General features: G+C 34.9%; 1 protein-coding gene across 3 annotated transcripts in view; it reads left to right on the forward strand.

Annotated features, from left to right (window-relative positions):
- The window catches only part of LOC149783145 (dyslexia-associated protein KIAA0319-like protein), a 146,871-nt gene that overhangs the window by 77,814 nt on the left and 55,952 nt on the right, over positions 1 to 13,105 (forward strand). For all 3 annotated transcript variants that reach the window (XM_089931372.1, XM_089931370.1, XM_089931371.1), the window contains 3 exons: positions 2,016 to 2,056; positions 6,798 to 6,858; positions 10,325 to 10,420. In XM_089931372.1, coding sequence (XP_089787498.1) covers positions 2,016 to 2,056; positions 6,798 to 6,858; positions 10,325 to 10,420 — 198 coding nt within the window. The remainder of the gene's footprint in view (positions 1 to 2,015; positions 2,057 to 6,797; positions 6,859 to 10,324; positions 10,421 to 13,105) is intronic.

Below are 13,105 nucleotides of genomic sequence, written 5' to 3' on the forward strand. Positions count from 1 at the left end.
CTTGACATCACTTTGGAAAGAAATTGTCATTTTGGTGTACTTAAAATTGAAATTTAGAGTCATATTGTGAATGAATGCGCATTGCAACAACTTTTCCATTTGGTCTGACATGAATGGATTTTGGTATTTTTGTTGATTATACTAAATTTCGTGATTATGGACTGGATTTATTTGTCAATTCTACATGAACTACATCTAATTTGAGCAGTGAAAAGGCATCTTGACTCATCCGCATATGTGTACCTGTTCTGTCATTGAATGTTTTCAATCACAATGTGGAAAAATATGAAGTCTTTCAGTTGTAGTTATCAAAAAGACAATTTGGAATATAATGTTCATTTCATTTTGAGTGCAGTAAGGATGATGTTTTTGCACCTGGAATGTAGTTGAAATTACAGTACAATTTGGAAATGTGTAATCAAGCTTTAGAACCCATGAAATAGCTCATGTAATTCGGATTTGCAGAACTAAGAAAGTATGTTTTGAGGAAATTCAGGGTGTTAAACTGTAAGTATATTTTTTGCCATTCTTATTACCAGCTAAAGAAGACACATTTTTGCCTTATCACTTACATGCTTGTTGTAGGGAACCCAGCAATTTTTTGACCTGTCTGGTGTCTATTGCTAGCAGAGTAGCTGGTATGTGGCAGTCCATGAAACAGCTGCTTTAGTTCATTCAGAAACAAATTTAATCAACCAAAACTTAAAGTGTCTACTTCATGAGTTTACATGATTTGTTTACAAAGTAGTTCCTAATACTCTATACTGCTATTGGGCACATGGGTCGTGCACATGTGTGCAGTATGAAGGTGTTCAATATCGTAAAATATTGCATGATTCTGACATTGTAAAGTTAATGGAGATGAAAATGAGTATATAATAATTATTATATATACAGTAGGTACCGATGTTAATGACTATGTCTTGAGAGTTCAGCTGACTGGAGTACATTGAGATATAACTGTTGTAAATATTTAAAGTGGAAACATTATGGAAGCTCAGGGAATATGGTTTTGTATTATTTTCATGCATAGTTACTATTTTATTTCTGTTTCTTCTCGACAAAGCTTCAAGTAAACAGGGACATTTAAACGTAAATTATATTTGCATATTGCATGAAAGAGGGACTGAAATTTCTCTCACTATTTATCTCTCTCTCATTCATACAAAGGTCATAGTTTAATCGCAAAGTGTCAATAAAGGCTTGATGATAGGACACAGATGTCTGCAATGTAGTTATTCATTTTCAACTTATCATACTTCAAAAAGTCTATATTTGATATTTTTGTCAGGGCGACATTTTATGGAAAGTGAAACATAGAAGTCATTTTTCCAATGCCAGTGGCAGTGAAATGTAGAAGTCATTTTTCTGATGCCAGTGGCATTGAAACATAGAAGTCATTTTTCTGATGCCAGTGGCAGTGAAATGTAGAAGTCATTTTTCTGATGACAATGGCATTGAAACATAAAAGTCATTTTTCTGATGCCAGTGGCAGTGAAATGTAGAAGTCATTTTTCTGATGCCAGTGGCAGTGGCAGCATTGACAGTTTATTAATACTTTTGTTAAAGGTTTTCATGTTTCATAAAATTCTTGTCATACTTGGCATTATCGCTGCTTTTTACCTTGGAGTCAGTGTCATGATTGTAGAAAATTGGCGTTAAGCTTCAAGTGTTTTTCATTTTCAGACTTTTGAAAGTCACTTTTGTACTGCTTTTACTTTATTTGACTAGAAATATGGATCTTGATATGCTAGGTGTTTCAGCCTCACCTGGATAACAGTGATGACAGGTAAAACACAAAACCCCAATTTTTCATTGCACATGTATGCATTCATTATAATGATATGATCAGGTCCTGTGGCTGACATTACATTAGATTTCATATCCATTGGAATTTATTGTGGCATTGTTTTCTTATCTCTCCACTGAACTATCCAAAGACTTTTTCCCTTTGGTCTTTACATGTCTTCTTAAAAATCATTTGTTTTTTAAGTTCTGACTTTTTTCCTTCACAGAAAAGGGTATCATTCCTATAAGCCATGGTCCTACAAGTTCGGTAAGTATTCACTTTTGAAATTATGTACAATTTTCTACATGATTTGTCAAACATTTTGCCAACATTACTTAAGTCTGGACTTTAAGTTTGGAATCCATTGGTCCGATTGGCTGAATTTAAGTCTGAGTTATGTTTGATCAATCAAATTTTTGAAGTCCAGACTTTACTTGAGGACTTACACTGTTGAATTCGGGACCTGGTATGATGTGATAAATTGGAATAATTTTCTTAGAGTAAATTACTAATTTATTCAGTTTATCTGACAGTCACCTTCATTCGATGCTTTTAGTATTACTGATGTTTGTCAGATAATTCCAGATCACTGCCATCTCACCTCTGTCTGCATGGGTTTGAGTCTCAGGATCGGCTAACATTGGTACATGAGAAAGTTTGCCAGTAGTTTCTCGTGGGTCGGTGGATTTTCCTGGTATTTTCCAGGATTCTTTCTCCATCAGATATACTAGCCGCCATGTATAGCCTTTCTTGTGCTGAAAAAACCTTAACATAATTCTTTCTGTTGCTAAAGGAGCTGGTTGTTATTGTTGTTGTTATTGTAGGGATTAACCCCATTTTTCAGCACACAATAGGCTATACATGACAGCCAGTATTAATGGTAGAGGAAGAACCCGAGAAAACCCTGGAAAGAACCACCAACCCACAAGAAGCTACTGACAAGCTGTCTTACATACCCACATCAGCCGAATCCGAGACTCGAACCCACGCAGGCAGAGGTGAGATGGCAGTGATCCATAACGGAAAGCGCTTTAGACCACTCGGCCACTCGGGGCCCCCTAAGGGAGCTGGTAGAGTATCGGCTTCATAATTCTAGGATCTCACGTTTGATACCTACCTTTGCCAGCCTATTGTTGGCTGCTTCGATTTGTGTCCTTTAGAAAGGTAATTAGTTCTGATTTTGTCAGCATGATATAGCCAATATGTTAAAAGTGAAATTAAAACCATCCCCAACCCCCAAAATAGATTCCACTGCTAAGCTTATTAAAAAACAATTTTTGTGATTTTTATTCAGTTTCATGCATTATGCATGTATAGTAGCTGGCAAATGATAATAGTTTTATTAGAACCATGCTTAATGAAGTTCATGGAGTTCTGTGGTAATCATGATGCCAATCAAGTGTCAAAACATCACAGAAAACTTTACTTTGATTATTCGATTGTAAGTAAATTGTGTGTACTCGAGTTTGATTTTTTGACGTTTAGAGTCATTTACAAGATTTATAAGCCCCATATAATATGACTCTACCTTTCATTTCTTCAGCTTAACTTTGCCAAGGATTGTTTGATTTCAGTTAGACTTGACATGAAGCTCTTAATGGATGAGACCTTGAGTGATTTTGATTTCCAGCACTTCATTACTTTATATACAGGTGCTATGCCCCCAGGTTACCCTTCCTCCAGATTTTGGTTTCGGTAACATGACTTTACCAAGGTTTGTTGGATTGCAATTTAATTGGGCATGGGGGCTTTCTATTGATCAGATCTTGAATGAATTACATCTCTAACTTTTCATGATGTTATTTAGAGGAGTTATGCCCCCTGATAGCTTATCCTCCTATGGTTTGAGTATGTTATTACTGAGGTTGGTTGGGTTTTGACCAAGTTTGGCATGGAGCTTCATATTGTTGAGAATTAAAATAGGTATTGATTCCAATGTTTCATGCATTATTACAAGAGTAATACCCCCCAATTGCCATCCTCCTAAATTTCTGCAGCTGATGAAACACAGAATGAGTTTGAGTTTCACTTTAACAGCATCATTAAAGAAGTAATGCTATGTGATTATCCATCTTCCTGAAACTTTCTCATTACATCAGATCGATCTTGAGAATATTTTTAATGAGACCTTGATTGAGTTCAATTTCCAGCATTTCACAATTTCATTTATAAGAATTATGCCCCCTGATTTGTCATTCTCCTTTCCAAAATTTCTACAGCATCACTAGAAAATGTAGAGCCATGTTGGCTTATTGGCTACATTGTTGGTATCATGACCAGAATGGTGCAGGTTCAGTTTGCACCATCTGATAAGCTTCGATCGGCAGTCATGGCAAGGCATTTAACTCTGTATATCAATCAAACTATTGCTGTGCAAAAAATGCACGCACTTACTAATAAATATTGGATTTAAAACTTAATTTATCATGCATCTTTATGTTGGCAAGTTGAATTTCTAGCATTCAGCATTATCAAAAAGAGGATGTAGCCACCAATGTTCATTCTTCAGAAATTGATTTATGCTGAGCCTTTGTTCCATTACAAGCAGTTGTTGGCTGTCCCATACACTCAACAATTGACCCATTCATCTTATCTTGCAAACTGACACCAGTATGCATCCTATTTTATCTTTTGTTATTGATACGTTGAAATCATTATGGAATTACCAATATTTTAAACTCTGACTTCTTTCTTATTTTTCGAAATGTCACTAGAAATGTAGATGTCAATTGCAGATATGCTTGGGGCAGATGTCATTGTAATTGTTTGCATGTAGTGCAGGTGGGTGTGACTTTGATACAAAAACATGCAAGTCATTGGTATAATTTGCTATTATATTTGAATTTGCTATTCCCTGTTTGTGACTGTTCATTAGTACAAAGTCATAGTTACTAGCCTCGATTATAACTTGAATTAGTAGTATTTCAGTATTTTTTCCATTGTAATTTTTGAATTGTTCTTGAGGATACTTCTTTGGCCATGAACAGGAACTTGAATTGTCTGCCCCCAAACTCTGTTGCAGCAGGAAACAAGTTAATATATATTGTTATATCTACTACAGGGATGGTCCTGGCTTTTAAAAAGCTGTCGCCAAAAAAATTGCCAACCTCAATATTTTGTCGCCAATTTTCAAAAAGTGTCGCCAGAACAAGTAGTGTACATTTTTCCAAGTGTTAATTTAGTCTATTAATGTAACAGGCAATGAAAATTACAAAAGATGGGTTACTTAATTCTTTAATTACAACAAGCATTAACAAAATGTTACAAAGTGTTACATGAAGATCCGTCGCAATTTTAGGGCTGCCCACTTGTTGAATGCAGTTTCAAAGTCTAATTTTTCACATCTGTACATGCTGATTCTCATGAAATTCTCGAGAGATGAGATGCAGAGTTTATTTCTGATGTCAGTTTTTATGAGGTTCATCTTACTGAATCCACGTTCACAGTCCACAGCACTGACAGGTGACACCAGTAGTCTATCAGCAGCCCCCCCCCAATGGCTAGCTTAACAAAGCTTGTAGTGAATTGCTTCCTAAATCCCAAGAATGATCACTGAATGCTGTATAAATTTTCTCGACAAACAAAATAGGATCTACATTCCCACGAATGAAACTTACACGAATCAACACCTGGCAATATTGGACCGTATATATAAGCATAAATTCACACCCAATTTAGAGATTCTTTCACTCTTGTATTTTGAGAAATAAATAATTATTATTAATTATGCAAAACTGGTTGTTGTTTTTGTTTTGTGCTATTTCTTGTTTCGGAGTTTAAGTCTCAGCAGCCATAACACGGATTGATGGCAAAAGGAAAAGATCAATGAGTAAAATGCTGCACTGGCGACAGACATAATTGTGATTGAGATTTTTCCATTTGCTTTATATTTATACACAGTAGTCGGTACTTCAAAGGTTATCAGTTTTCTATGAAGGTTCAGCAAAACTATTGTACTGGTATATGTAAAAAAAAAAAAAAAACAACCAACAGAAGATTTAGCCATTCAATTAATTGTATCTGTTCTATTCGCGTCTTCAGAAGTCGGTCAGTTGTAGGTATAGTTCGGTAGCATGATTGACTGTATCACAGCATACTCAGCCCAGATGGCAGCATAAGCAGATTATGATGTAACAATGCACTGTAAAGATGGGGTTGTCAATATGAACAAAGGATTGTTTGTGTAACAGACTGATTCCAATGCATTGCTTAGTCAAGTTTGTGGCTTCCTTTCGTTCTCCCTTTTAATTTATCCAGTCCAAATCTATGATTGTATGTACAAATTAAATAACCAAAAAGTCTGTCGCCAAAAAAATCGCCAGATGGGATATTTTTGTCGCCAATAAGGAAAAAAAATCGCAATTTGCGACATTGGCGAAGCCCAGGACGATCCCTGCTACTATAGCCCCAAGTTAATTCCATACCTGTTGCTGTGTTCATCTTGTTTGTAGATAAAGGAAATACCTGTGCATGGATTATAGTTAAAACAGTTATTTATCAAGTCTGAATATATATTTGTTTATCAGAAACAACCAAATACTGATTTTGGGAATTTTGTAGTCTGTCAACACATTAGTTTTGTTAGATACATCAGATATTGATGACAAATTCCAGAGTTCTGATACATGCATGCATGCATCCATCCATCCATCCATACACACACACACACACACACACACACACACACACACACACACACACATATTTAATTTCTTGTGTTTTTCCAACCCATTTTGATAATTAGTGCATTGACAACTGCCTAAACACCATATACATAAACTCAGACAAACGACTGAAGGCTAAATATAATTAATAGTTAATCTTTCATTTGTACTATATATCATTTGTACTATATATATCACGCAGTTAATTCACAGAGGTAAATTGTTTTGGGTTTTTTCCCCCTTCATAAAGGAAATGTTTATTATTGGTAATGATGGGTCATATTAGGTCATACCATGTGTGAATTTAATTTAATTAATATTTTAAATTTATATTTAATTTTCAGGCTTTGGAGAATACAACAGCCAAACCAACCCAAACAAGCCAACTTACATCCACACCCAAAGGTAGATTATCCATAAGGCAGTCATTTTACCTACTGTTGTCATACATTTCTAATCAATAACCAGTTCTTGTCATTGCTATCAAAAGGTATGAATTTGTAGTTTGTAATAATTGTGCATTTTTCAGCCATTAGTCACTTCACAAGTTGAAAAGCGACAATCATCTTTGACTTTTCAATACATTTATTAAAAAAAGACATGAATGCAGCTTGTTTACATTGCTTTGCAGGGTGAATTACATGCTGAGGTTGCATGCGCAGCTGGAGACCAATAAGGGGAAATAATCATGGACTATAATTCAGTTGCATGTAAATATGGATGACAAAAATTTTAGAATTAAATATGCAATACATTATGGATAGCAGCTTCATTTAGTACATAGCTATTCAGCCTCAAATGATTTATGAAATGATTTATACATCTAGTTATTAATCATCAGTGTCCGATATGGGAAGCTATTTGACACCACATAGCCTATATGGCAAGCTCTTGGTAATCAAACGGCCATTGTGGCAAGCTTTTTGTGATTAAATGGCCTATATGGCAAGCTTTTTGTTATCTGTTGGTCTATGTGGCACACTTTTTGTTATTAAATGGTCTGTGGCAAGCTTTATGTGATCATATGGTCTGTATGGCAAGCTTTTTGTTATTAAATGGTCTGTGTGGCAATTTTTTTGTGATTATGTGGTCTATACGGCAAGCTTTTTGTTATTAAATGGTCAATATGGCAAGCTTTTTGTGATCATATGGTCTATATGGCAAGCTTTGTTATTAAATGGTCTGTGTGGCAAGCTTTTTGTGATCATATGGTCTATATGGCAAGCTTTTTGTTATTAAATGGTCAACATGGCAAGCTTTTTGTGATCATATGGTCTATATGGCAAGCTTTTTGTTATTAAATGGTCAATATGGCAAGCTTTTTGTGATCATATGGTCTGTATGGCAAGCTTTTTGTTATTAAATGGTCTGTGTGGCAAGCTTTTTGTGATCATATGGTCTATATGGCAAGCTTTTTGTTATTAAATGGTCAATATGGCAAGCTTTTTGTGATCATATGGTCTATATGGCAAGCTTTGTTATTAAATGGTCTATGTGGCAAGCTTTTTGTGATCATATGGTCTATATGGCAAGCTTTTTGTTATTAAATGGTCAATATGGCAAGCTTTTTGTGATCATATGGTCTATATGGCAAGCTTTTTGTTATTAAATGGTCAGTATGGCAAGCTTTTTGTGATCATATGGTCTATATGGCAAGCTTTTTTGTTTTTAAATGGTTTATATGGCAAGCTTTTTGTGATCATATGGCCTATATGGCAAGCTTTTTGTGATCATATGGTCTATATGGCAAGCTTTTTGTTATTAAATGTCTATATGACAAGCTTTTTGTGATTAAATGGTCTATATAGAAAGCTTTTTGTGATTAAATGGCCTACATGGCAATTTTTTGTTATTAAATGGTCTATAAGGCAAGATTTTTGTTATTAAATGGTCTATAAGGCAAGCTTTTTGTTATTAAATGGTCTATAAGGCAAGATTTTTGTGATTAAATGGCCTATATATATGGCAAGCTTTACGTTATTAAATGGTCTATATGGCAAGCTTTTTGTTATTAAATGGTTTATATAGCAAGCTTTTTTGATCAAATGGTCTACATGGACAGCTTTTTGTTATTAAATGGTCTATCTGGCAAGCTTTTTGTTATTAAATGGTTTATATGGCAAGCTTTTTGTGACTAAATGGCCTATATGGCAAGCTTTTTATTCTTAAATGGTCTGTATGGCAAGCTTTTTGTGATCAAATGGTCTTTGGCAAGATTTTTGTGGCCTATATTCATGATCAAATTGCCTATATGGCAAGCAGTGCATGATCAAATGGCCTTGATGGCAAACAATTCATGATTGAATGGCCTATATGGCAAGTTTTTTGTGATTAAATGGCCCATATGGCAAGCTATACATGATCATATTGCTTATGTAGCATGTTATTTATAATCATATTTCTGATTAAATAGCCTATATGGCAAGCTATTCATGACTGAAATCATTATTTCTTCAAACATTGGCTGAATCATTATGAGGCAAAGATAATTCATTCTGCAACAAGCTTTCCCAATCTTGGTCATGCATTTTACAGCAGATCGTTCACTCAACATGCAAATCATGACCTTCCTGTCACTGCATACATCCATATGGCAAGTTTTGCTATGCCCATCTTTTGGCAGAGTGTATTATACTTTGACCCTGTCTGTCTCTCCATTGGTGCATTAACCTTTCCTTTTCTACATGATCAATCAAGTTCTACACCACCTGTCTTCACCAAGCTTTACAGGTAAGTTCTTATTAGTGAAAGAAAGAAGTGTTTCAGTGTTGGGGTTGAAAATGTCAGAGGTGAAAGCGTAAGTTACACATCACAAACCAGAACCAAACTTTGTGGAAGGCTTGCACTTGGAATGAGGAAGAGGCCTGTTGATTTTGAACTCCAACAGTCAATTTCTCAGATTGAAAGAAGAAAAATGGTAACTTTAGTACTAGACCTCAGATATTGAACAAAATTTTTGGAGGGTTTGTATTTGCAGGTATTGAAAGTTCTTTTGATTTTGGGGTCAAAAATTCAAGGTCACTGTTGCTCAAAGAAGAATGGTTTTCGCAAGAAACTTTAATTATAGAGTTATTTCCTTGACCAAATTTTGGTGATGGCATGTACTTACATAAAGATTTTGGGATCTAAAGGTCTGTCGTCATGGTAAGTTTAATAAGAAAATAATGGTTTCTTAACAGTAAGTATAGTTCAAGATAGCATGCCTTGACCAAAAGTACATGTCACTGAGACTCATTGGTCAAATATCTTGTTATACATACCCTGCTGTTGTACAGATAGAAGTCTACTAAACAAGGGGCAGGTTTGTATTGTGTTACTAACCATGTTAGTGTTTACTAGGTTTAGATATTTTAAATTGGGAGTTGCATTTTCTTAGTGTTTAGTGTGCAAAATATATAATCAGTGGTTTTCAGATTAAAACCCTGCCTAGACTAGACCAGGTCAGCTGCCATAGTGTGCCAGTCTAGCTTAACATTTTACTCCCATTACATTGGCACTAAATAGTCAGTTATGTGCTGATATACAGTTTATGCTAATCAATCAATTAATCAACCAGTAAAATCTATTTTGTTCAAGCTTGTGTTCAGCACATAGCACGACATAGCACTGATTAACATTTTGTTGAATTTGTTGAAAGGTATGTATAATTCTTTCTCAGTTTCTGTATTGAAATAAATGTTTAGTACAAAAGTATTGCATCATACAAATGTGTGCATGAAGCATTTCTGTCTTCCTGCATTTACATGTAGATGTGCCCTCATTAAGCCAGTTACAGACCACATCATGAATACTGCATAAAATCAGCAAATCTACATTCACCTTACAAGTTTTAGCAATACATGAAAAATTTTGATTCATTTTTTGTTTTCAGTTCAGCAGTTGACAGTGTCCGCAGGAGAAAGCAAAGTGCTGCAACTACCAGACAGTGAGATTACGCTTAATGCATATGTTGTTGCTAAAGACCCAGGTATGTATCCAGTGGAAAGCATTATTTGCCTATCTTGGAAACAGACTACTACCAACTGTGTTACCTCATTGTACCATACAGACTACTACCAACTGTGTTACCTCATTATACCATACAGACTACTACCAACTGTGTTACCTCATTGTACCATACAGACAACTACCAATTGTGTTACCTTATTATACCATACAGACTACTACCAACTGTGTTACCTCATTATACCATACAGACTACTACCAACTGTGTTACCTCATTATACCATACAGACTACTACCAACTGTGTTACCTCATTATACCATACAGACTACTACCAACTGTGTTACCTCATTATACCATACAGACTACTACCAACTGTGTTACCTCATTATACCATACAGGTCATTTAATGTGGCTAGATTATATTTTCTTGAATACAAATGTTTCTGGATTTTGTAGTTGCTGAAAAATCAATTTATATATTCTGCCATCAGCCTTAAAGGACATCTGCAGTGGATGCTCACTTATAAGTGCAATAAAACTGCATTGACCCAGATTTGCTTTGATTAGGGTTTAAGGTACCAGGTTTTGTGCAAGTATATATGCTTTATAGAGATACGTTGATAATATGTTTAAAATTTATGTATATGAAGGGCTTAGAATTAACACTGATCTGTTATCCCTCAGCTTTACAATAGCAGTTATTGATATTTTGTTACACCTTAGTGAAAACTGGTAAATCTTTTGAAAAAAATCAACTGCCTTACTGAGACGGACTCCTCAGGGTTGGCAGGTCTGCAGGCACCAATTTCATTACTCTTAACAACAGACGGTATAGGATCTCAGGCTAGTATTGATCGATTGGAAACGTTGGTGTTTACTGACTCAATAAATAATCCAGAATTTCAAAGAACTATGTGTTATTATATTTATATTATTGTTAATAAAAATTCTGTGATAAGCATGGAAGTATTATCAAAATGGACAGCCACCATCAAAATGGACAGCCACCACCATCAAAATGGACAGCCACCACCATCAAAATGGACAGCCACCACAATCGAAATGGATAGCCACGATCAAAATGGACAGCCACCATCAAAATGGACAGCCACCACCATCAAAATGGACAGCCACCACAATCGAAATGGATAGCCACCATCAAAATGGACAGCCACCATCAAAATGGACAGGCACCATCAAAATGGACAGCCACCACCATCAAAATGGACAGCCACCTTCAAAATGGATAGCCACCATCAACATGGACAGCCACCATCAACATGGACAGCAGCCACCATCAAAATGGACAGCCACCATCAACATGGATAGCCACCATCAACATGGACAGCCACCATCAACATCGACAGCCACCATCAAAATGGACAGCTACCATCAACATGGACAGCCACCATCAACATAGACAGCCACCATCAAAATGGATAGCCACCATCAACATGGATAGCCACCATCAACATGGACAGCCACCATCAACATGGACAGCCACCATCAAAATGGACAGCCACCATCAACATGGACAGCCACCATCAGAATGGACAGCCACCATCAAAATGGACAGCCACCATCAAAATGGCAAAAATGATAAGATAACAAGACAGCATGATTACAAGTATGATCAAGAGAAAGTTTTTGGAAAATATGAAAATTTGGGATTTATCAATCAGGAAGGATAATGCACTGCTCTTGAACATGTACAGTTGTGTACATAAATAAAACTGTAACATGTACAGTTGTGTACATAAATAAAACTGTAACATGTACAGTTGTGTACATAAATAAAACTGTAACATGTACAGTTGTGTACATAAATAAAACTAACAGGAACCTGTATGTACATAAATAAAACTGTAACAGGTATATGTATGTACATAAATAAAGCTGTAACAGATATATGTACGTACATAAATAAAACTTTAACAGGTATATGTATATGTACATAAATAAAACTGTAACAGGTACATGTACGTACATAAATAAAACTGTAACAGGTATATGTATATGTACATAAATAAAACTGTAACAGGTACATGTACGTACATAAATAAAACTGTAACAGGTATATGTATGTGTACATAAATAAAACTGTAACAGGTATATGTACGTACATAAATAAAACTGTAACAGGTATATGTACGTACATAAATAAAACTGTAACAGGTATATGTATATGTACATAAATAAAACTGTAACAGGTATATGTACGTACATAAATAAAACTGTAACAGGTATATGTATATGTACATAAATAAAACTTTAACAGGTACATATATGTACATAAATGAAACTGTAACAGGTACATGTATGTACATAAATAAAACTGTAACAGGTACATGTACATACATAAATAAAACTGTAACAGGTACATATGTGTTCATAAATAAAACTAACATGTACATGTATGTATATAAATTAGAACAGGTGCGTCTTGCCAGGTATGTGAAGGAGAAATTGTGCTGTTTATGTGTAATCTGCACAGCATTACTGTCTTTTTATATGCTGATATTTAGAAATGATGTTCATTATGTAGTGCTTATTATGTTATGTAACATTTATTATGTGTTTATTATGCAACATTTATTATGTTTATGATGTAACATTCAAAATTAAATGTTGCTTATATCTTTACAATGGTTGTTCTGTGTATTGTAGTGAAATTTACATCATAATATTCACACTTTATACATAGTA

This window comes from Sinohyriopsis cumingii, chromosome 14 (genome assembly GCF_028554795.1).
Source record: "Sinohyriopsis cumingii isolate HCF-2022 chromosome 14, ASM2855479v2, whole genome shotgun sequence".
Taxonomy (NCBI): Eukaryota; Metazoa; Mollusca; class Bivalvia; order Unionida; family Unionidae; genus Sinohyriopsis; species Sinohyriopsis cumingii.